We start from the raw sequence: 27,043 nt of genomic DNA, 5'->3' as shown, positions 1-27,043 counted from the left end.
TCACTTCTTGTAGGGTAGCTTGTAAAGTTTTTGTACCCATTGGGTAGAATCTTCCCATCTTGGGGATCTACACAAAAGCTTACTCAGTGAAGAAAGAAGGCTAATTGTTTGGTTTCTCATTTCACCACTAACACTGTAATTTTTATCACATGTAAAGGAACTGAGTCTCAAGTGACTCATAGTATCCACAATCAACTCCTTATTCCACAATCAAACTTCATTATAATTGCAGCCATCTTGTCATGTTTAGTGAAAGCATTCAGTTCTGCCATACAGTTGTTGATTCAGTGTTTATCCCCAAAAAGGTATTTGCTAAATAAGCCAAATTTGTGAGGCCCTCTTTAGCACTGGGGTGGACAAGGACAAAATTCACCATGTACAGATATTTATTCCTAGTTGTGATTATCTTCCCTGTGAAGGAAAACAACTCACTCCTCAATTTAAAATTTCTGATAACCATCCTGCTTCAGCCAAGCCAGCATATATCTATGTAATGGGGTAAGCTTTCAATGTCATCTCTTGTCTCATGACATGTTTATCTAAAAAGAGTTGTATCCAAACCAGTTTTTGCTTTTTTTGATGAGGGTATATTTTTTAGTGTCCTTTTTTCAAAAATCACCATTTTATGATTACATTAAAACTATGAGAAATTCAAGAAGTAAACCCTTTGTGCATTCAAAGTGAATAAGCCTAAGAATAAGATTCTGGTCCCTACTTTGGGTGGTTAGATCTGACTCCATCAGTGAATATGTCCATGCAATTCCTTTTCTTAGGTGATATATATAAAGCTTGCTAAAATGTTATTATGTTGAGACAGCACTTCTCTCTTCATGTTCATAATATTGTCATACATATTTATAAACATATAAATATACATCAGAAGTATATGGAAATATATAAAAGTCTAAAAAATAATTACTTTTGTGCTATCCTCTATCTTTAAAGTACAGAATAAGATCAGTGTCAGTTCCTCTCCTTGTTTTGGCTCATGTGCATCTACTGGACACATTTAAAAGCATTATTTGATAGAGCTATTTGATAAGGGCACTTTGTGTAGCTTCAGCTACTAGTTTTTGTCCCCAGAAGATTCAGCCATTTTTATTCCACAGCACACCACAATTTTGACTCTTATGATTCTGCACGTTTATCAACTTTCTATTTTCTTCTTTTGACTATGCATTTTAGAGTGTAGTTGGTTTAAAGTAAGAGAGATCTGGGGCTGGCCTGGTGGCGCAGCGGTTAAGTTTGCATGTTCTGCTTCTCAGTGGCCCGGGGTTCACTGGTTTGGATGTCTGGTGCAGACAAGGCATCGCTTGGCAAAAGCCATGCTGTGGTAAGCGTCCCACGTATATCATAGAGGAAGATGGGCATGGATGTTAGCTCAGGGCCAGTCTTCCTCAGCAAAAAGAGGAGGATTGGCAGTAGTTAGCTCAGGGCTAATCATCCTCAAAATAAATAAATAAATAAATAAATAAAGAGAAATCTGGACTGGGATCATAAAGGTCTGCTTTGTATTGGCTATATGGCATTGAGTAAGTTACTTAAACTCTGCCTTTGTTTGTAAAATGGGGAAATGATAATTACTTCACTCAGTAGTTGTAAGAAATAGAAGAAAACATATTTATTGCTATTATTACTGTTAGCCTTAGTAGTGTGCCAAGTGAGCAGCGCTCAATAATCTGTAATCACAATCATAATAATTCTTCTTCTTATTATTACTCCTAGATAAATTTTTGTCTTCATATTTACAAAAGATACCTGATTTTTCTTCAAATTGTACGATGGACTTTTAAATATAACTGCAAAGGTGATAGATCAACTTGGTAATTGCCAAAGTTCTCACACGAAGAGTTAAAACTTGGGCCTTTTCTATTCAAAGTGTGGCCCTTGGACCAACAGCATCACATCCCCTGGGAGGTGGTTAGGAATGAAGATCTCAAGCCCCACCTCAGACTTACTGGATCTGATTTTGAATTTTAATAAGATCCCCAGGTAATCTGTATATGCATTAAGGCCTGAGAAGAACTGACTCAGGCCACACTAAGTTGTGAACTTGAGACACTGTGTTTGGTATGTAGAGGAGATATATTCATGATAGTCAGAAAGACATGGTGTGTTCTAGTGAAAAACCTATGGGAAGAAAACCCACAAAGGCCTTGTTGAACTACTAACCTTTCAATGCTTGTCTCACTTATCCCTTCTCTGGCTTCTTTCTTTCATTTGGGCAGAAATAGGTGCTCCCCTCTCAGTGTCCACCCGCTACTATGTGCCTACCACTTTGAGTGGTAACCAGTGCACGAGCCTGCTTAAATTAGTGGGCTTTGAGATCGTAGGGAGTCTCAACCTTTTTGGCATCACCAGCACCTGGTGGAGCACTTCCTCCAGGCAATCTTTGCAGACTGTTCCAGGCTGTGGGAAGGTACCTGGCACTGCTTCTTTGACCTGTAATTCCATATTATTTTATAGGTTTGCATTTGTGAGTTTTTTCTACAAGACTGTGAGCTCTTTGAGGGCAGAAGTTGGGCCACTCATCTTAGTACTCTTGGTACACATAAAAGATTAATTGTGTCTTTCAATTAGACTCCCACCAAGAACTGATATTTTGTAAGCTGGAGCAAGTATTCTACTCCACATAGAACCATCCCTCTACTTAGAGGAAAAAAATTTAATGTAAAGAAGAGAAATGTCTCTCATAAAGTTTATCCCATATTTTTTTCTTCTTAAAAAGTTGTACCTACTAATGTTTATATATTTTGAAATCTAATATAAGCCAGTATTTAATTTTATACATAAAATGTAAAATTAGTTATTTTGATGTTAATGTCATCAAAAAGATATGTGGTAAAAAGTACCATATTTTTCAGGAACTGCCATCACATGAATAAGCTTGAGAACAGTAAGCTTAGTCAATGTGCCTTAAACGAGTAAAACAAGAAAAAGAGGGGCCAGCCCCGTGGCCAAGGGGTTAAGTTGCACTCTCTGCTTAGGCGGCCAAGGGTTTTGCCTATCCAGATCTTGGGTGCGCACATGGCACCACTCATCAGGCCACGCTGAGGTGGCGTCCCACAGAGCACAACCAGAGGCACTCACAACTAAAATATACAACTAGGTACTGAGGGCCTTTGGGGAGAAGAAGAAGAAAAAAAAGAAGATTGGCAACGGATGTTAGCTCAGTTGCCAATCTTCAAAAAAAAAAGAGAGAGAAAGAGAAGGCATCTTTCTAGCATAGGTATGTAGACAGGTTCTCTAACAGAGGCCAGATTTGCACAGTTAAAATGAATAGCAAGGTCATTCAACTACTAGGCAATTTCAGAAAGTCTAGAAGACCAATACAGATAAGTATATCTTTTAAGAATCCAATTTTTACCTGGCTTATTCAGGCTTTGCTTTAGTTTAGAACAGTAGCGTTAGCTTAGGGTGAATGTTTTCGAAATGGGACCAAAAATACATTACAGTAAGAGTGATATTTGTCATAAACACTACATGGTCACAATGAGAATCCTTAGCATGGCCCTATTACTTTCATTGCGCCAATCTAGAAAATACTAGTGATTAATATAGAGTCATAATGTGTTTACTTAGGAAAGTACTGACAGCACTTTCTTCTATGTGACATATTCATTTTGAGATTCATCAAACTGCTTTTCAGAGAGCAGACAAGCTTATTATTTCAATTCACATAAAGAAGATAAGCAAGTTAACATAAGGAAAGAAAAAAAGACTTAAAATGTGGAAAGAAAAAACATTCAGTAGAGAAAACAAAACCACAACATTTGAAAAACGGTGTGCCAGAGACTGTTTCTCCTAATAGTAATTATTCATATAATTATTTAAGGTAGTTACACAAACAGGGATAATCACTATGGAAATTCAATACAGAGCAATGTTTATATAAACACATTAAATAGGAATAAAGAGACTAATACTATGTGAAATGATCCCTAGAAGGAGCTAAAACACACAAAATATATCCCATTTATGTTCAGGTTTAATGTAATATCTCTAGGTGCTCTTCAGATCTTTTTCTACAACTAAGTGAATGTAGGTTACCTCTGATTCTCTCTTGCACTTCATAATAATTTCTGTATTCAAAGACAGCTTCACTTTGCCATCTCCTTAGATGTATTCAGCATATGAGGTAGTATATTATCTATTCTTTCCAAAACTACATTCTGTATATTTTCTTTTACACCAAAAGACATCTAAAAAAATAACAAGTAAAGATACAATAAAGTAACCTGTAAACTTTCCCAAAAGCTTGTGTTCTACTCAAGGTAAAAATTCATCAAAGAGGATTTATGGTCATCTTTCCTTATATTATTTTGTCTGTTTAACCAAAATAATTACTTCCTTTCACTATGCCTTTAACATAGATATTTTCAGCAAACTGGTCCTGTTATAAAGTTCATACAAGGTCAATCTTTTTTTTTTTAAAGGAACACATCAACCTCCAGAAAGGACACAAGTGATGGAGTCAATTCAATCAGCAGTCTTCACTCACACAGCAAAATGTTTTTATTCATTCCAGGAAGAGTAGGCATCAGCTATTAGAAAGGCTATGCATCTGATACCAAAACCAGAAAAGGACACTACTAGAAAAGAAAACTATAGGCTGAACATAGATGCAAAAATCCTCAGTAAAATACTAGCAAACAGAATTCAGCAGTACAGTAAAAGGGTCATTCACCATGATCAAGTGGGATTTATCTGTGGGATGCAAGGATGGTTCAACATACGCAAATCAATCAATGTGACACATCACATTCACAGAATGAAAGAAAAGAATCATATGATAATCTCAATAGATGCAGAAAAAGCATTTGACAAAATTCAACATCTATTCATGATAAAAACTCTTAACAAATTAAGCATAGAAGGAACATATTTCAATATAATAAAGGCCATATATGACAACCCCACAGCTAACATCATATTTTTGTTTGTTTGTTTGTTTGTTTTTAATCTTTATTTTTTTATTGCAGTAACATTGGATTATAACATTATATGGCTTCAGATGTACATCATAATATATTTCAAATTCTGTGTAGATTATATCATGTTCACCACCCAAAAACTAATTATAGTCCATCACCTCATGTGTGCCTAATCCCCACTTTTGCCTTCCCCCCATTCCTCTATAGTAACCACCAATCCAATCTCTGCTAACATCATATTTAATAGTGAATGTTTGAAAGTATTTCCTCCATGATCAGGAACAAGATAAGGGTATCCACTCTCAGTAGTCTTATTCAACATAGTAGTATAAGTCCTAGCTAGAGTAATCAGGCAAGAAAAATAAATAAAAGGTTTGAGACTTGGAAAGAAGGAAGTAAAATTATCTCTATTTGCAGGTGACATAATGTTATATATAGAAAGTTCTAAAGACTCAACCAAAAAACTGTTAGATCTAATCAACGAATTCATTAAAGTTTCAGGCTACAAAATTAACATACAAAAATCAGTAGCATTTCTATACACGAACAATGAATTTTTTTAAAAAAATAAAAAAATAAATCCCAGTTACAGTAGCATCAAAAACAATAACATGCTTAGGAATAAATTTAACGAAGGAGGTGAAAGATCTCTACTCTGAAAATTATGAGACATTGATGAAAGAAATTGAAGAAGACACAAAACTGGAGAGGTATCCTATGTTCATGGACTGAAAGAATTAATATTGCTAAAATGTCAATACTACCAAAGCCATCTATAGATTGAATGCAATCCTTATCAATATTCTAATGTCATCCTTTATAGAAGTAGGAAAAAACACTCCTAAAATTTATACGGAACCACAAAAGACCCCAATAGCCAAGGAAATCCTATGAAAGAACAAAGCAGGATGCATCACACTTCCTTATTTCAAGCTATACTATAAAGCTATAGTCATCAAAACAGTATGGTACTGGCATAAAAACAAATAGACCAACAAAACAGAATTGAGAGCACATAAATAAGCCCAAGCATATATGGTAAACTAATATTTGACAAGGGAGCCAAGAATACTCAATGGAGAAAAGACAGTCTGTACAATAAATGCCAGTGAGATAATTGGATATGCACATGTAAAAGAAAGAAACTGCACCCAGATCTTATACCACTCACAGAAATTAACTCAAAGTGGATTAAACACTTAAATGTTAGACCTGAAACCATGAAACTCCTAGAAGAAAACACAGGAATAAAGCTCCTTGACATGGGTCTTGGTAATGATTTTTTGAATATGAAATCTAAAGCACAAGCAACAAAATAAAAAATAAACAAGTAGGACTACATCAAACTAAAAAGCTGCTGCACAGCAAAGGAAACCACCAACAAAGTGAAGAGACAACCAATGGGATGGGAAAAAATATTTGCAAACCATATATCTGGTAAGGGGTTAATATCCGAAATATGTAAAGAACTCATACAACTCAATAGCAAAAAAGAAAATAATCCAATTAAAAAATGGGCAAAAGACCTGCATAGACATTTTTACAAAGAAGATATATGAAAGGCCAACGGGTACATGAAAAGATGCTCAACATCACTAATTATTAGGAGAATGTAAATCAAAACTATAATGAGATATCACCTCACACCTGTTAGAACGGCTGTCATCAAAAAGACAAGAGATAACTAGTACTGGCATGGATGGGGAGAAAAGGGAACTTTTGTGCACTGTTGGTAGGATTGTAAATTAATACAGCCACTGTGGAAAACACTATGGAGCATCCTCAAAAAATTAAAAATACAACTACCATATGACCTAGCAATTCCACTTCTGGAAATATATCCAAAGGAAACCAAAACACTAACTTGAAAAGATATCTGCACCTCCATGTTCATGGCAGCACTGTTTACAAATGGCCAAGACATGGAAATAACCTAAGTGTCCACTGTTGGGTGAAGGGATAAAGAAGTTGTGGTAGATATATACAATGGAATATTATTCAGCCATAAATAAGAAGAAACCCTACCATTTGCAACAACATGGATGGACCTTGAAGGCATTATGCTAAGTAAAATAAGTTAGACAGAGAAAGACAAATACTGTATGGTCCTACTTAAATGTGGAATCTAAAAAAAAATCCAAAAATCAAACTCATATAAAAAGAGAGCAGACTTGTGGTTACCAGAGGGGGAGGGTGGGGGAAGAGGGAATGGAGGGAGGTGGTCAAGAGATAGAAATTTCCAGTTATAAGATAAATAAGTAACAGGGATGTAATGTACACCATGATGACTATAGCTAAGACTGCTGTATGATATATAGGGAAGTTGTTAGAGTAAATCCTAAGGGTTCTCATCACGAGAAGAAAATTTTTTTCCTTTTCTTCCTTTTTTTCTTTTCTTTTTATTGTATCTATATGAGAAGATTATAGCTGAACCTATTGTGGTAATCATTTCACAATACAGGTAAATCAAACCATCATGCTGTACACTTTCAACTTATACAGTGATGCATGTCAATTATTTCTCACTAAAACTGGAGGAAAAGAAGAAAACATTTCTGAGAATATAGCCAAAGGAACTGAAATCTGGGTCAGGAAGAAATATCTGTACTCACATGTTCATTGTAGCATTATTCACAATAGCGAAGGTAAGGAAACAACTCAGATGTCTTTCGATGGACAAGTGGATAAAGAAAAAGTGGTATACACATACAATGGGATATTATTTAGCCTTAAAGAAGAAGGAAATCCTGCCATTTGCAACAACATGTATGGATCTGGAGAACACGATGCTGACTGAAATAAGCCAGACACAGATAAACAAATACTACATGATCTCACTTATATGTGGAATCTAAAATAGTCAAACACATAGAAGCAGAAAGTAGAATGGTGGTTGCCAGAGACCGGGCAGGGGAGGAAACAGGGAGGTGTTGGTCAAAGGGTACAAAGTTTCAGTTATGCAAAATAATTACAGTCTGGAGAGCTACTATGCAAAACAGGGCCTATAATTAACAATCCAGCCATGTGATGCATAACGATGTTTCAGTCAATGATAGATCACATATATGATGTTGGTCCCACAAGGTTAGTACCATACAGCCCAGGTGTCTGGTAGGCTATATCATAGAGTGTAAATACACTCTATGATGTTCGCACAATGTTGCAATCTCCTAACAACGCATTCTCAGAATGTATCCTCATCTTTAAGCAACACATGAGTGTACTATATTGTATACTTAAAAACTTGCTAAGAGGGTAGCTCTTATGTTAAGTGCTTTCATAACAAAAGGAAAAAAAAAAAGCAAAAGTGGCCAGAGGAAACTTTTGGAGGTGGTGATAAGTTTATGGCATTGATGATGGTTTCATGGGTGTATACTTACCTCCAAACACATCAAGTTTTGAATACACTAAATATCTACAGCATTTTTTATGTCAATCATACCTCAATAAAGCAGTTAAAAAAAGAAGAAAAAAGGCTACTCATAACAATGAAGGAATAAAGTCTCCACCCAGAAGCCTTTGACACAGCTATTCCCAACCTCCCAGTAAACACCCTCTGAAATATGCAAGATAGGTAAGAAGTAAAGTGACAAGTTTTATTTGGGGAGGTAGGGGAGCATAATTATTCTCCATCCTTATGTATATATGGAAGAGCATTGGTACTGAAAGGGAGCCTATTGGTTTGGTTTTTAGCAAAGAATAAGTCTGGGGGGAGAAGTGGATATTAGCAGTAATATCCAGAACATAATCAGGTAAAAAGGGCATGATAAACATCTACTTCAAAATTCTAAGGTTGTTGTGAAGATACTGAATAATAACTGTTTCCATACACAGATATATACGTATATGTGTGTCTGTATATTTATAAATGGCACCGTATATATATATATATATATATATGGTATATATCTATATGTGTATACATGGTATGTGTGTGTGTGGAGAGAGAGAAAGAGAAACTAAGCACACAGATGGGCACACAGTAAGTACTCAATTATCATCAGCTATTCACATTGTCATCATAATTCCTACTTCATCTATGAGACTTTCCCACTTCACTAATCCTCTGGATTAGAAAAGTGACTCTCACACTATGGGTGGTGAAGGATCAGGGTGTTTTTTCTGTTTTTAAATTTCCAGTCAGCCATAGAGTAATACTTTGGTCAAATATAATAAAATGAAAAAAATGAGAAAAAATACAATATACAAGCCCCAATTAGTTTTTACTATCAGTTTTAATAGACATAAAATTACTCTGTCAAATGGCTATACATGTTTCTAAACCCTTACTCTCACTTTCATTACTTACTTTGTTGCAGACCAGTAACAAATGTTTTGCAAATCAGCACATGGATCGCATGTGGTCACACACTGAGTAGCAATGTCCTAACACTTATCGTCTGTACCAAATATCAGAACTAGCATTGTTAGGGAGAATAGACCCTACTGTAGTAATTGAGAATTCAAATTATAGCTCTACCTCTTACTCTTTGGGCAAGTTACCTAGGCATTTTGAGCTCTAGGTCATACACTGATAAAATCAAGATAATATTAGCTAATTCACCAGGATGTGTGAAGATTAAATGAAAAGATTCCTTTAATGAACACAGTGCTAGGCACAGAGTGAGCTCTCAATTTATCTTAATTATAGTTATTTTTATGCTTTTGTCCTTTCCATACAAGGTTTTGAACTATCGAATTATTATTTGTATCTTCAGCATATAAGGCAGTATCCTACTGTCAATAGCTGCTTAGTTAATTTTCTTAGTTAAGAACAATCCTCAGTTAGATAATAATAGTTTGTCATGTAAGAACAGAAATATTAGTATACTTAGGAGTGTAAAAATGTATAAGCAATTCACTTTCTGTTGGAAAAAATGCCATTGCATTGCTCTATTCCACAAAATTCATAAGCCATTAAAATATTAAAAAAATAAAACAATGCAGTTATCACAGGTTTCAGCAAAAGTCAGCCTCATGAAACAGGGCTTCTGAAACTGTGTTACTGAGTTAGGGAGAAATGGATCATATAATTAAATAGAAGTGGGATGTAGATAATTTTTTAAAGAATTTTTTTAAGAGAAGTTTTAGGTTTACAAGAGAAATGAGAGGGAGGTACAGAGATTTCCCATATGCCTCCTAACACCCCCCCAACACACACACAGCCTCCCCCATTATCAACATCATTCACTAGAACAGTACATTTTTACCAAGAATGAATCTACACTGACACATCATAATTAACACAAAGCCCACAGTTTACCTATGAGTTCACTCTTGCTGTGGTACATTCTATGGGTCTGGACAAATGTGTAATGACATCTCCATCATTATAATATCATACGAGTATTTTCACTGACCTCTGTAGTCTGCCTATTCATCTCTCTCCTTGTTCCCCACCCCTGGCAATCACTAATATTCTTATTGTCCTTATTGTCTTGCCTTTTTCAGAATGTCTTATTGTTTGAATCATACAGTATGTAGCCTTTTCAGATTGGCTTCTTTCACTTAGTAATATGCATTTAAGGTTCCTCCACGTTTTTGCATGACTTGATAGCTCATTTCTTTTTAGAGCTGAATAATATCGCATTGTCTGGATGCACCACAGTTTATGTAACCATTTATTCAAGCAACATCTTGGCTGCCTCCAAGTTTTGGCAACTATGAATAAAGCTACTATAAACACTCTATGCAGGTTTTTGTGTGCACGTAAGTTTTCAACTCCTTTGGGCAAATATCAAGGAGTGTGATTGCTGGATCATATGGTAAAAATATGTTTAGTTTTGTTAGAAGACCTAAACTGTCTTCCAAAGCGGCTGTGCTATTTTACATTCAACCAGATAATTTTGTTTTTATTAACCAATTTTTACATACATTCCCAGGCAACCCTTAGAACAAACCTGTGAGGTAGATATTGCCATTTTCCATGTAGGGAAACTGAAACAAGAGAGATTTGTCACTGGAGATCCTGCCAATACCCAGTACAGGTTTAAACTTAAGACTGCCTATCTCCAGAGTCTATGATCCTTCTTTCTCTGTAAATAATTCCTAGGCAATGTGGTCTAGCACAGATTTCTATCAGCAAAGCCCTGATAGGACCTGGGACCCTGAAGTAAGAGCCCTCATGCAAATTTCTCTACTAGGCAATGGGCATATCTCAGATGCTCCAGAAAGGCTGGATGGTTGAGTCCATCCATGACGTATGATTTTATGTCTCTCTTGATGGTCTAGCGTTTTATACCTTTCCATATTAACTTGGAATCATCAGAGTTAAGTTGTTTTATTCAATGAAGAAGCCTATAAAAGAGTCAGCATTTATTTAAATACCTGTTGGTTGTTCATTATACAAATAAATTTACAGTACTTGGTTTCCATTTCATATGAGCCATGAAATATTTGATCCAAAATTAAAAATACATAGATTGTAGTTTACAATTGAAGGTTTCCAAATCCAGAAAATCAATGAACATGCATATACTAAGTTCCAACCATGGATAGCTCATATCAGGCCAAAGATAGTGTCTTATTTTTCACCTTAATGACCTACGAGTTTTCATTAAGTCGGTTTGCAATGAAAGTTTGTTGCTTGGTTTGCAATAAAAGGACATCCCTTTTGTTGCAAATATATCTCCCAAGGGGCCTCTAAAATATTTCAGAAAACACCATAAATCTTATTTCACTAGAATTACCGTAAGGAAACATATCAGTCATCTCCCGTGCAACCATCCCCTTCTGCTCCATCCTCTCTTCCAGTCCCTCCTCAATCCCAGCCTGGGAGATGCAGCTACTGTCTTTTCATCCAACCAGGCTTGCTCTACTTACTAGCATCTGCTACTTTTCCAGACTCACCTTCAGGTGCTGTAGGCATGCCTTTGATAGCTTGAGGACATTCTGTGAAATTTTCCAAGAGGGTTTAGCAGTCAGGGTCCCAGGAGGTAAATATGATGGTACAGTCAAGTTTTAAGAGTGTTTACTAATGGGCTATTTATAAAAGGTGTAGGGAAAAAATAGAGAGATCCCAAGGGACAAGAAGGTATCCTGGGGTTAGGTAATAGGTAATAGACAGGTGATGTTACCACTCCCAGTCATGCAGGCACAAAGAGAGAAAGTAGTTACCTCAACCTAGGGACAGAGAGGGCTGTGTGGGGACAGGCCTTCTGACCAAAGCTGGGACCCGAGAAAGGTCAAGAGAAGCAGTCAGTTTAAGTGACTGTGCGGGAAGTAAGTGTCCCCACCACTCCCTCTGCCCTTCCTTTGATCTCCTGCCAGAGTCGATATAGGCCAAACCCATCAATGGAGCCCATGCAAATCAGTCCTTCAGGACAGAGGAGGGTAGAGAACAGAGGAGAATATTCAGAGGAGGGACAAATGGTGGCTATCCAGCAGTGAGGGTTGTTCTGTTGGCCCATTTTCATGTGTGTTCTGTCTACTCACTGATTGATGACAAAATGTATTGGAAGGGGCTCACTTATTCTTACTGAGTGATAAGTACGCTAAGAATCATATCTAGACCTAAAATAAGATGGAAATTAAACTCAGCTCCACTACAAGATATGTGTTAGAATTCGGATGTATTTCAGGACTATTAAGATCAGTCTTTCATGTCACTCTTGAAATATAAAAAGAAGGAATTTTTTTCAGCATTTAAAAAAATTCTTGAGGAGGAAATGAATCCCGCTATCCCCAAGGAGAGAGCTGTTCCTACTTGTGAGAAAAACTCACACAATTTCTTACATTTCCAAAGCTATAGTGTTTTCTGTGGCTTGCTGTATAACAATTTACTTCTCGCTGTCCATTTGTACACAGTCAGAACAGCTAGAAGTCAGCGGTCTTCTGTTGATCTCAAGTCAGTGTTTGTGAGTTTTAACAGGCACACAAAATCAATTCAATATGAGTAGCATTTCTTCTAATAATACATCTCCTTCATTTTGTTTGGCTCTGCATCTACTGTTTTAACTAGTTACATAAAATATGTTATTAAGAAGACTTCATTTTCAATAGCTTCCTCAATACAAAACTCCCTGTCAAAGCAGAATGGATGTCAGAAACACTTGGAACTCTCTAGTCACCATATTGAAATGCCTGTGGGATAGAATGAAAAAAAAGTTTCCTTAATTCTGTAATTGGCAGGAAAAAGCTTGCCTTCGCAGTTGTGATGTATATAGATGTTATAAACAGGATACAGTGTATTAGAAATTTCTCCTTAGCCTGAGTAAATTGGATGTCGTCCGCAATCTTTAGTCTCATTATTAATTTGGTTGGTAATATTTTAAAAAGGATTCTTGTATATACAGCAGTCCATGGTTAGTATCAAAGGTAGACTGTTTATTGGCTGATTAATTGTTTGCCTTTCATGTGGAAGCCTCAGTTTGGGGAAGGAACTAAAATCCATTCTTTGAGGTTTCCTTTTGAAGTACACTATTAAGAGAGAAGAAGCTGGGCAAGACAGGGACCATCTTCTGCTCCTATGTTGGTGCAATTCAGCATGAAACCACAAGCTGCCCTGCCCTGGATGCAGATCAGAATAGAGAGCAAAATTGGGCTGATTATTTCAACTAGGTGAATTTACAAAATGATAAGTACATAACAACATAAATAAATGAGTTCATACATATTATTCTGTGCTGTATTTAAAAATTATTTATACAGATCAAATTAGGTAACCTAACTTTAAATAAACTGAAAATAATTTGATTTGTGATTTTGTAAAATTCCATTCTTATGTGTCATTCACAGCTAAACCTAGTCAATATTGATACTATTTACGGAGGAAAAACAAATGGAAATTTAGTATAGAATAAAAGCGAAAAGGATTCTTTCACATAGTGTTAGAAGAAATGAATAGCCACTTGGAAAGAGATAAAATTAACTGAATCTTTCAACTATATACAAGAATGTACTCTAAATATATTCCAGACATAGATGCAAAAATGGAAAATATACAAATATTACAAGAAAACATCAGTGAATTCCTTTATAACCTGGGAGAAGGGAAAGTCTTGCAAACCATAATCAAATTCTAGAAAAATAAAAGACTTTACACAGCAAAAAACAAAACAAAACTAAAACAACACCAGATGTATGAAATGAGGAAAGAAAAGGACAGAATAATGTGTTGTGTGTGTGTGCATAAAAAAAAGGAAATAGAATATGTGTGTGTCATATATGCACATATACACATACACATATTTGTTTGCTTTTACCAAAAAATGACACAAAAAAGACAAACCAGATAATGATAATGGTTACAATAGTGGGTGGGTAGGAAATGAGTAAAGAAATAGGGACAACTGGAAGATGTCTCAGAGTATAACTTTTTACACAGTTTTGAATTTTGAATGTTTTTCATGTTCGAGAAATAAAATTTAAAAAAATTTGAAATTGAACCTAACTATAAACAAATACACCTAATAGCATATTAAATTAATAATCTAACCACACACAGAAGAATTCATTTAAGTAACTTTTAAACACTACACTCTGACTATACATCCTTGGTGGGATATAAACAAAGAAATCTTAAACTTCACTCAGTAAGTTTTCTGTTAGCAGTAATACTGGTATTGCCATTATGAAACTATTATATACACATATAATAAGATAATACAAACATATAAAAAAGTAAAATAATTGTATTGTTAAAAGCAAAAATGTTCAATCTAAAGAAAAGGAGTAGAAATATAAAAGTGAAGAAAAATTTTAATATTACAACTGAATTAGAATTATTCATATGACCTTATGATTTTTAAAACATATTTCCTTGCTCTTTCCACTGAAAAGCCTCAGCAGCAATGACACCCTAGTAGCAATAATCATACACAGCATCCAGATACTGAGTTCTAAACATTATTCCCTAGAAAACGGAACCAAAATTCTGTGGAGAAATGGTGATTCCAGGTCTGATGTAGGAGAATCCTAAGCTAAGCCAGGGGCATCTTGTGCCAGACAGTAAGGAAATGCTTTAAGACCAATGGGTTCACATAAAATGAATAGGACGGGCTAGTCCGGTGGTGTGGTGGTTAAGCTCAGCGCATTCCACTTTGGTAGCCTGGGGTTCATGGGCTCAGATCCTGGGCACAGACCTATACACCACTCACCAAGTCATGCTGTGGTGGCATCCCATATACAAAACAGAGGAAGATGGGCACAGATGTTAGCTCAGGGCCACTCTTCCTCAAGCAAAAAGAGGAAGATTGGCCACAGGTGTTAGCTCAGGGCCAATCTTCCTTACCAACAAAAAAGGAGCCAGTTTGAAAAGGATCCATTGGCCAAAGTTAGATTAATTTAAACATCTAAAAAATAATATATGCATTTTATTTTAACACACTGAATAAATAAAAGTTCGTGTCCATAGTAATATTAAAAAGAGGAGCATAAAGCTTCTTTTTACAGAAGAATGCCAGCTAACACATTTACTAGGAATGACAGAATTAGAAAATCATTGTGTTTCCCCAATTAAGTAATTGATTTAGTCAATAACTGCCAATGGACCCTGAAACCATGACACAAAAAACTGGTAAGAAAACCTTTGTATGGGGCCAAAATTTCACAGAATCTTTACTATTCCAAAGGAAAAAAAAATGTACTTTCATAGTGAAGAGAGAAGTCATCACTTTTAGCAAGCGTCACCAATGGGGGACCACCTGACATCGTGTACCTTGTAACTGATGCAATATGAAGTACAACACGAAGTACTCAGCAATCCACTATTCTTCCCAGGAAGTATTCCACTTGAATATCATCAAGTCTCTAAACTCAACTTTCAGATTACAGAAATAAAGGAGACAGAGTAACAAGTTAAATGACACTAAGAAGAACCAATAAGACAAATCCAAAATATAGGAATTTCTACAATACAACCCATCTGGGCTCCTTGCAAAATCATTACTTAGGGGAAAAAATGTAGGGAGATTGTTCTAGAATAAAAGAGATTATAGAGATAGTACTAAATGTGATGCATGAGTTTGGATTGGCTTGGAAAAAAATTGGCTGTAAATAATTCTTGGGACAATTGGGGAAACTTTAACAGGCTCTAGATATTAAATGATATTATAGAATTATTGTTAATTTAACTAGGTGTTATAATGGTATGGTGATTAAGTAGGACACTGCACTTATTCTTTGGTGATATATGCTGAAGGACCTTAGAGGTAAGGTTGCATGACATCTGCAGCCTTTCAAATGCTACATCTTTCCATATGTTTTAAAATTTCAGAATTAAAAAGTTGGGGCAAAACTTAAAGAGAAGAAAATTACCACTAAATTGTAGCTATTTACAGGTAAAATTATTCCTCAGATGAGTAACAGGGACAAGAAGTGGGGAGTTTTTCTGCCAAATTAGGTCAAAGTACCACTTGGGAAGAGAGAAGAAAATATTTGATGGAGTTGTTTTGGGGTGGCCTGTACATTTTCCATTACCTAAAATAACCCATTAATTGACGTTATAAAGGGTATTAACTAATGTATTCAGTGTTCATATTTTTAACTATTTTTATTATTATTTTATATAAAATAGTTTGGTAATAAGGAAGGTGAAGTTCATGAGAAAAATATTCAGCCACGCTTTTAGAACCTTTTCAATTGATCCTTGGAGAAATATTGTGTATATCATTTATATACTTTAGTAAGTACCACTACCATCTGCATTACTTAGTAAGTACTTTGTAAGTAAGCTTATGTACTGTTTAAGGAGGAAAGTATGGGGTAAAATATAATCTCCACTATTAGTTTATAAAAATTTACCAGTTTTTAAAAAATATCGTCTTCTATATCTTTTTCAATTTTCTATTCTACCAATTACTCACAAAGGAATGTTGAAATCTCCAATTATGATGGTCAATTTTTTCTATTTCTTCTGTCAGTTCTATTAGTTTCCATTTGGGATATTTTGAAGCCCTCTTATTGTGTGCATACACATTTATCATTGTTACTTCTTCTGGATGAAATGTCCCTTTTTATTCCTGGTTATAGTCTTTATTCTGAAATCTAAGACTTTGATAGTAATAGAGCTCCTCCAGATTTTTTTGATTCTTGATTTGACAGTATATCCTTTTACTCTTTACCAACTTGTATCTTTGTATTTAAAGTGAGATTTTGTAGGTAATATACATAGTTATGTCTTACTTTTTTATGTGGTCTGAAGATAGCTTCCTTTTAAGTGGAATGTTTAGACCATTTATATTTAAAGTGGCTATTGATATGGTTAGTGTTAAGTCTACCATATTGCTCTGCTTTCCATTTGTCTCATCTCTTCTTTCCCTTTGTTCCCCCTTGCATATATTTCCATTATACATGCCTTAATTCTTTGTATTATTATTATTATACATTTTATTCTTACATATGTCATAAGCCCCATAATACATTATTACTCTTTTTACTTTAACCAATCAATAAATATTTAAAGAAAGTGAAAAACAAGAAAAAAAAGTATTTCATATTTACCCACATATTTACCATGTCTGGCCGACTTCACTTCTTTGTGCAGATCTGTTTCCACATGATATCATTTTCTTTCTGGCTGAATAACTTCCTTTAATATTTCATGTAGTGCAGTTCTGTTTGGTACAAATTTTCTCAGTTATTGGTGATCAGAAAAAAATTATTTAGACAATTATCTTGAAAGATAGATAGGGGATGCAAAAATTCTAGGTTGACTTTCTTTCAGCACTTTAAAATGCCATTCCATTATCTTCTGTCTTGAATAGTGTTTAAGAGAAGTTTGCAATCATATTTCTCATTGTTTCTCTGTACATTGTGTGTGTGTGTGTGTGTGTGTGTGTGTGTGTGTGTGTGTGTGTGTTCTGGCTGCTGTTAGGATTTCTATTTATTACTGTCTTTTATATTATTATATTTATTGATGTGGTTTATCTTGCTTGAGGTTCACTGAATTTGTTAAAATTGTGAGTTTACAGAATTCATCAAATTTGGAAAACTGTTAGCTATATTTCTTGTGCACTGTCTCCTCCCAAACTCTGGAACTCCAGTTACATATATATTACACAGCTTGACACTTAGGCTCTGTTCATTTCATCATCATCATCATCATCATCATCATCATCATCAAGGACTCAGGAAGACACAAAGAAGATTTCTGCAGTTCTTTATGTGAAAAGCTACCTCCTCTATGAAACTCCCTTGTATCTCTAATTAAGTATGTGTCTGAATTCCAATGGTAAGAAAACATTTGTGTCTCATTTACAAAGAATACATCACAAGAGTAAGAAAGTTAGTTTTCTTCAATAGTTTTTAGGGAATAGATTAACAAATAGTTATTACAGCTGCCATCACAGATTTTCAAAAAAATTCTCTTTGGGAAAATGCTGAGACAGATTAACATCTATGCCATGGCCAGATTTATGGGAGACAAACATTTCTAATTTATTTTAAATTTTTAACTAATGGATCATTTCCACAGGCAAGTTTTCAGGACAAGCTGGCAGAGTGGTGAGTCTGTTTTTATGGAAATAAGGTCATTAGTACTAATCTTTAATGGACACAATTCATTAATTCTTGAACAATATTGATGAGGGAAAAGAGAAGAAGAAACAAACAAGAAACAGAATCAGTAAATGTCACTTCATGGCTTGATCTTGGAATTGAAATGTAAGAACTGTTAGAACATGAATTAAATTAAACCAAAAGAGCCATAGTTTAACAAAGAAAAATCCAAGATTATCAGTTAAAATTGCTTTAATATATTGATGCTGAAAACTATAAAATGGTGTGCTTACCTTGAAGAGACAATGTTAGTTTTACCATATTAAAAACGTTAATGTAGCTTTCCAGATAAAGGATTTATTTTTGAGGACACATACATATACACACACACATGCACAAATACTGAAAATATTATAAACTTCATTATCATGAAATAGGAATGTTGGCAGTATTGATACATAGCATTCAGGTATGATGTGTGATCTTGGGTTGTCAGAATGCGGTGATTAATAACTTGTTGGAAGTTGGATGAATGACTAGGTCATTTATTTAGCAGAGGGAGGAGATGGCCACATTGGAGATAACTGGTCTTCTGGCAAGCAGGTGGTAGAAGGGCTTGGATGGGAGTAGCAGAGCTTCCATCACCCAGCCTGGAGCTTTATCAATGCTGAACAGAAGTAGCAGTGGTGTTTTCTCTACAGCTTCCCCATTGGGCCCTGTTCCTGACTGCTTAGCAACAGAGCCAGTCTCCCTGACCCTCTTAGAAATCTGCGAGCTACCTAAAAGCCCTTAGAAAGTCTGTTTTCTGTTTTATTTAGAGCATATTCTATATCTGATTGACATAGAAATCAAGAAAATGTATTGGAGTTAACTAAATGGAAGTCAGTGCCAACCAGAGGATGGGGCGTTTTAATATAGTCATAGGACGTTAGACTGATTGGGGGTGTGAGACACAAGGAGAGGTAGGGAACAGAAGCCAGCAAACTTAAACAACTCTGTCAAAAAGTTTGGGAGGTGGTGATGTCAGCATCATGGTGAAGTGAGTTGTTCCCTTAGTTGCTCCCATTAAAGTTACAACTAAATAGACATTCATTAACCAGGAGAGGATTTCCTGCCCAGCACAACAGGACTTCTGAGACATCAATGCAACTATACACCTGAAGGTGATAGGATTGGATCCCTGGGAGGCAGTGGAAGTAGGTGAGTGTACCCCTCCCCCTCACCAGTGGCAGTAAGGCAGGTCATGGATCCTCACACAGCAGCTAGTGTGACTATAAGAGGAGGTGGGGACAGCCCAGGCTGCACAAGTGCTCTCAGAGTTGCAGCCCAGCCTGTGTGATCACCTACCTGTGGGATCATCCAGTGTGCTGCAGTGGCCCACTGGTGTGAATGCTCTACATTGAGTGGTGGTGGCTCAGCCCCCATGAAGGCACCTACCCACTGAGCACAGGTGAGAAGGCCCCCTGCCCACTCAGAAGGCACCCCCACCTGCAGAGCACAGCAACCCATGGGACCCACCAACTGGCGGCTCAATCCCTGCATGAGTGCCCATCCTGCCTAGCACACAGCAGCTCAGCCAGTCCCCTGTGGACCACAGAGGGCTTCTCTACAGTGCCCGACCAGCCTGCCCAGCACAGAGGCCCTGCCCATGTGAGCACAGTCTGCAGAGCAGCTGCAGCCAGCCCAGGCAAAGGCAGAGTAGTCCTGCCCACACAACTTCCAGTAGATAGGGTGGAACCAGAAAACACAGCTCCTACTCACCCCTAGTGATTGAAGGTGGAATATACAACCTGATACTACCACAAATGCACCAGCAAAAGATCACTACATCAAAAAAAAAACATGAAGAACTACAGTAATACTTCAGAGCAGAAGGAAAATGACAAGTCTCCAGAAACCAATCCTGAAGTCACAGAAATTTACAATATAAGTGAGAGAAAATTCAAAATAATTGTCAAAAAGAAATTCAATGAATTACAAGAAATCTTGGAAAGACAGTTCAGTGAGCTCAGGAACAAAATTAATAACGAGAAGCAATACTTCAACAAAGAGACTGAAACTCTAAAAAAAACAAATTCTGGATATGAAGAATACAATTAATGAGATAAAAAAATAATCTAGAAACCATAAAAAATAGAGTTGATGTTACAGAGGACAGAATTAGTGAAGTAGAGGACAGAAATATAGAAATGCTTCGAGTAGAGAATAAGAGAGAACTAGGATTTATAAAAAATGAAGACATTCTTTGAGAAATATCCTACTCAATTAGGAAAAGCAACGTAAGGATTATAGGTATTCAAGAAGGAGAAAAGAGAGAGAAAGGAGCAGAGAGCTTACTCAAAGAAATAATAGCTGAGAACTTCTCAAACCTGGGGAAGACACTGGACTTACAGGAAAATGAAGCCAACAGAACTCCCGATTACAACAATGCAAAAAGACCTTCTCCAAGGTATATAACATTAAAACTGGCAAAAGTCAATGACAGAAAAATATTAAGGGTAACAAGAGATGAAGAAAATAACCCACAAAGGAACCACCATCAGGCTTTCAGCAGATCTCTCAGCAGAAACTTTAAAGGCTAGGAGAGAATGGAATGATAGATTCGAAATACTGAAAGACAAAAACCTTCAGCCAAGAATACTCTAACCAGTGAAACTATCCATCAGATATGATGGAGAAATAAAAGCTTTCCCAGACAGACAGAGGCTGAGGGAATTCATCCCCATTAGGCCTCCCTTACAAGAAATGATGAAGGAAGCCCTCCTACCTGAAACAAAAAGGCAAAGGTTTACAGAGCTTAGAGCAAGGAGATAAATACACAGACAAAATCAGAAAATTGCAGCTCTCTATCAGAACAGGTTACCAAACACTTCATTATAACATAAAATATAAAGGGAAGGAAAGCATCAAAAATAACTATAAACCCTTCAATTTAGTCACAAACAACACAAGAAAGAAGAATTTATGACAACAATAACTCAGAAAGGGAAGAGGAAAGGGATGGAACCTGCTTAGGCTAATGAGATAAGAGCCTATCAGAAAGTGGACTGCCTCATCTATGAGATCTTTTATACAAACTTCATGGTAACCACTAAATAAAGAGTCAGAATACAGCCACAAATCATAAATAAAGAGAAAAACATCACAGAAAACCACAAAACTGAAATGGCTGTCAGAAATACAAGGGATGTGAAACAATGGAGATATAGAACAACTGGAAAACAAGAGATAAAAAGGCATATTAAGCCTTCATATATCAAAAATCACTCTAAATGTAAATGGATTGAATTCTGCAATCAAAAGACACAGAGTGGATAGATGGATTAAAAAACAAGACCCGACAATATGCTGCCTTCAGGAAACACATCTTAGCTCTAAAGATAAACACAGGCTCACAATGATGGGATGGAAGATGATACTCCAAGCAAGTGGCAAACAAAAGAAAGCAGGTGCTGCCATACTTATGAGACAAAGCAGACTTCAAGATAAAAAGGATAATGAGAGACAAAGAGGGGAAGTATATAATGATAAAAGGGACATTCCAACAAGAGGACATAACACTTATGAATATCTGTGCACCTAACAGAGAAGCACCAAAGTATATAAAGCAACTACTAATAGACCTAAAAGGAGAAATTGACAGCAACAGAATAATAGTAGGGGACCTCAACACCCCACTTACATCAATGGATAAATCATCCCAACAGAAAGTCAATAAGGAAACAGTGGCCTTAAATGAAATGCTAGAACAGATGGACTTAATAGGTATAGATAGTACATTCCATCCAAAACCAGCAGAATACACATTCTTCTGAAGTGCACGTGGAACATTCTCAAATATAGATCATATGTTGTGAAACAAGGCAAGCCTCAATAAATTTAAGAAGATTGAAATCATATCAAGCGTCTTTTCCAACCACAATGCAATGAAACTGGAAATGAACCACAAGAAAAAAGCCAAGAAAGCCACTAATATGTGGAGACTAAACAACATGCTACTGAACAACAATTGGATCAATGAAGAATTTAAAGGAGAAATAAAAAATACCTGGAGACAAATGAAATGAAAATACAACATCAACTCTTATGGAATGCAGCAAAACCGGTTCTAGAAGGGAAATTTATAGCAATACAGGCCCACCTCAACAAACAAGAATAATCTCAAATAAGTAATCTTAAATTATACCTAACAGAACAAGAAAAAGAAGAACAAACAAAGCCCAAAGTCAGCAGAAGGAGGGAAATAAAAATTAGAGCAGAAATAAATGAAATAGAAACTAAAATAACAGTAGAAAGGATCAATGAAACTAAGAGCTGGTTCTTTGAGAAGATAAAAAAAAAATGGACAAACCCTTAGCCAGGCTCACTAAAAAAAAAAAGAGAAGGCTCAAATCAATAAAATTATAAATGAAACAGGAGAAATTACAATGAATATCACAGCAATACAAAGGATTATAAGAGACTACGAAAAACTATATGCCAACAAATTGGAAAATCTAGAAGAAATGGATAAATTCTTGGATTCATACAACCTCCCAAAACTGAATCCAGAAGAAAGAGAGGATCCTCCCAAAACTGAATCCATAAGAAACAGAGGATCTGAACAGGCAGTCACAAGTAAAGAAATTGAAACAGTAATCAAAAACCTCCCAAAAAACAAAAGTCCAGGACCAGAGGGCTTCTCTGGAGAATTCTACAAAACCTTCAAAGAAGATTTAATACCTATCCTTCTCAAACCATTCCAAAAAACTGAAGAAGACAGAATGCTTCCTAACTCATTCTATGAGGGCAACATCACCGTGATACCAAAACCAGAAAAGGACAACACAAAGAAGAAAAATTATAGGCCAATATCCCTGATTAACATAGTTTCAAAAACCATCAACAAAATATTAGCAAAGTAAATAGAGCAATACATTAAAAGGATCATACGCTATGATTAATTGGGATTTATACAAGGGATGCAGGGATGGTTCAACATCTGCACATCAACCCATGCGATACACCACATTAACAAAATGAGGAGTAAAAATCACATGATCATCTCAATAGATGCAGCTAAAGCATTTTACAAGATCCAACATCCATTTATGATAAAAACTCTCAATAAAATGTGTATAGAAGGAAATTACCTAAATATAATAAAGGCCATATATGACAAACCCACAGCCAACATGATACTCAATGGTGAAAAATTGAAAGCCATCCCTCTGAGACAGGAACAAGACAAGAGTGTCCACTCTTATTTAACATAGTACTAGAGGTTTTGGCCACAGCAATTAGGCAGGAAAAAGAAACAAAAGGTATCCACATTGGCAACAAAGAAGTGAAACTCACTGTTTGCAGATAACATGATTCTATATATAGAAAACCCTAAAGAATCCATGAGAAAACTATTACAAATAATCAACAACTACAGCAAAGTTTCAGGGTACAAAATTAATCCAAAAAAATGAGTTGCACTTCTATACACTAATAACGAACCAGCAAAAAGAGAAATCAAGAATACAATCCCATTTACAATAGCAACAAAAATAATAAAATATCTAGGAATAAACTTAACGAAGGAGGTGAGAGACCTATACAACATTATTGCAAGAAATTAAAGAAGACATAAAGAAATGAAAAGATATTCCATGGTCATGGATTGGAAGAATAAAGATAGTTAAAATGTCGATATTACATAAAGCAATCTACAGATTCAATGCAATCCCAATCAGGATCCCAATGACATTCTTCACCAAAATAGAACAAAGAATCCTAAAATTTATATGGAACAACAAAAGACTGAATAACAAAAGCAATACTGAGAAAAAAGAGCAAAGCTGGAGGCATCACAATCCCTGACTTCAAAATAGATTATAAAGCTATAGTAATCAAAACAGCATGGTACTGGCACAAAAACAGACACACAGATCAACAGAACAGAATTGAAAGCCCAGATATAAAACCACACATCTTTGGACAGTTAATCTTTGACAAAGGAGACTCCAAGAATGTATAATGGAGGAAGGAAAGTCCCTTCAATAAATGGTGTTGGGAAAACTGAACAGCCACATGCAAAAGAATGAAAGTAGACCCTTATCTTACACTATACACAACAGTTAACTCAAAATGGATTAAAGATGTGAATGTAAGCCCTGAAACCATAAAACTCCTTGAAAAAAACACAGGTAGTACACTCTGACGTCGGTCTTAGCAGCATCTTTTTGAATACCACGTCTACTCAAGTGAGGGAAACAAAAGAAAAAAATAAACAAATGGGATTATATCAGAGTAAAAAGCTTCTGCAAGGTAAAGGAAACCACGAACAAAACAAAAAGACAACCTACCAACTTGGAGAAAATATTTGCCAATCATATATCTGACAAGGGGTTAATCTCCAAAATATATACAGAACTCATAAAACTCAACAACAAAACAAACAACTCAATCAAAAAATGCGCCAAGGATATGAACAGACATTTTTCCAAAGAAGATATATAGATGGACAACAGGCACATGAAAAGATGTTCAACATCACTAATTATAGGGAAATGCAAATCAAACTGCCCTAGCCAGGAGGAGCTGTGCCTCCTTTAATGTAATAGAAGGTTATGTAGGTACTGTCCAGTGGGCAGCTTCTTTTACTCCAGAGTGGCTGGAAGTATACAAATATTTGCTCTAGAAGAGCTTTAACTAGTGCATAAAGAAGGAACTGAGAAAGGGCATAGAAAATTCCAAATGGTGAAAATAGAGCAGTTACATTCATTAAGGTATAGAGAAAAAGACTCAAAATCACTGGTGTATTATGTTTAACTTAATGCATTTGTATGCATCATTTATATTTCTTGCATTGTATTTCTTCATTTATATTTGTGAACAATATAACCATGTTATAAAAATTTAGATAACAGAGAAAGAAAAAGGCAATGCACAGGACTCATAGTTTCATAATGCTTTTAAAATTGTGTTTTGTTAAATTTATGCTCAGTTTTTTTGTATATGTATTTTTACATAGTAGTAATAGGGTATATATGCAAATAGTATAGGGCATGCTGTTTGTTTTGCTTATCATAATCATGTTTCTACCTTACACAATATTCACAGTTACTTTAATAGAATATATTTAAATGACCTAATTTACTTGGCCTTTTCTCTGTTGCTAGCCACGACTATACCTATACTCAATCCTTGCACAGATTTGAATTATAGCTCTGAAAAGGACCTCAGGGATTCTCAGGTGCCACATCCTTTTCATACAGAGGAGAAGACCAAGATACAAAATGGCTAAGTGAATGCTATGAGGATCATACAGCAATGAGCAGCAGAGTCAAGACTAGACACCTACATCATAAAACGGACAGAGGGCAGGCTACAGGGCTGATTGGACCTACAATAATCCAGCTCAGTGCTTCCCAAAGTTTTCATCTGTTTATTACTGATCCACATTGAGATACGGGGCTTGCAAAAGAATAAGGGACGCACTGCATTGATTTATATTCTGTGACTGATCAGGAACTCTCCGCTCACACAGGAGCATTAGCCCACACATTATGCTTTGAGGAAGACCGTTCTAATTGAAAGAAAAATCACTCACAAAATGTCTGCTTTTCTCTGTACCTATGAAAGGCATTAGTAAATATTATGTTGGAGTTTCATAGCCCATTTATTTCATTACTCTTACATTTTTTTTCTTAACAAAATCAAATAAGTGCCCAAGAGAATGACCTTTTGAAAACAAAGCACACAGACCCACTCTGCAAGTACGAGCATGATGTGCTTCTGTGAAAGTTGACCTGACTTTATTTAAAGGGATTCACATAGGAAAACAGAGTGTAGACGAAGTGAGCTATCCTTTAACGCGAGCAATTGTATTGTTTGATAATTCAGCAGAGTTCTTGCGATCCATGTTCTCCTGTGTTTGAGAGAAACAAACCCTTGAAGGATAATTACATCCCTACCAACTCATGGGCTTCAGTTATTCCTCACCACTACTAAAATAATTGCTTCAAGAATTGGTGATTTAATCACCAAATGCACCATGGTAATCACATCCTGTTTGTTTGCTTTTTTTCCAAACTGAAGAAAATGACAATACTTAAAAAAAAAATACAGGATGGCATGATGCTATGATTCATCATACTCAATGTGAATTGATTTTCAGAACTAATGATAAATTTGGATATAGTGCTTTAAAATATATTCTATAATTCACAGGCTATCTGAAAGTTAATTCTAAGCATGAGAAAGATTACTATTGAATCACTAGGGTAAAACAGAACACCAGTGGTCACTGATTTCATTTCTCACTTTATAAATCAGCCTGCACATCAATTATGCTGAAAAGAAATTGTGAATCCTGTTTTTAAAGATTTCTAGAGGAAGAAGCAATGCCACAATCACTGTGATGGATAACATATTTATAGCTACCCTGAAGGAAACCCGAACTCCTAAAATGTCCCTTCAGAATAGGTTCTCTCTATTCAGTTCAGAATGCTTAAGCATTCTTATTACCACTGCTAATGGCAGCAAGCAATATTCTAAGCACACTGAATATGCTAAACTGTTTAGTTGTCACAAACACCCTGAGAGGTAGGCACTATTATTTGACTCCATTGTATAAAGGAGGAAACTAAATTACAGAGAGGTTAATAACATAACTTGCTTTAGACTAAACATATCAGATGTCT

At 35.7% G+C, this 27,043-nt stretch overlaps 1 protein-coding gene across 5 annotated transcripts in view; it reads right to left on the bottom strand.

The window, feature by feature from the left end:
- RGS17 (regulator of G protein signaling 17) overlaps window positions 1-27,043 on the bottom strand; it is a 104,878-nt gene that overhangs the window by 42,059 nt on the left and 35,776 nt on the right. For 2 of the 5 annotated variants that reach the window (XM_023633085.2, XM_070256544.1), the window contains exon 2: window positions 17,388-17,488. The exons of 1 other annotated variant lie outside the window; for it this stretch is intronic. In XM_023633085.2, the coding sequence (XP_023488853.1) occupies window positions 17,388-17,440 (53 nt within the window). In that variant the 5' untranslated portion in view covers window positions 17,441-17,488. Of the gene's footprint in view, window positions 1-17,375; window positions 17,489-27,043 lie in introns of all 5 variants that reach the window. 2 more of the 5 variants (XM_070256541.1, XM_070256542.1) reach the window with 2 other exon arrangements.

Source organism: Equus caballus, chromosome 31 (genome assembly GCF_041296265.1).
Source record: "Equus caballus isolate H_3958 breed thoroughbred chromosome 31, TB-T2T, whole genome shotgun sequence".
Taxonomy (NCBI): Eukaryota; Metazoa; Chordata; class Mammalia; order Perissodactyla; family Equidae; genus Equus; species Equus caballus.
The sequence above is the reverse complement of the archived record's forward strand: the minus strand, read 5'-3'. Positions and strand labels throughout refer to the sequence as shown.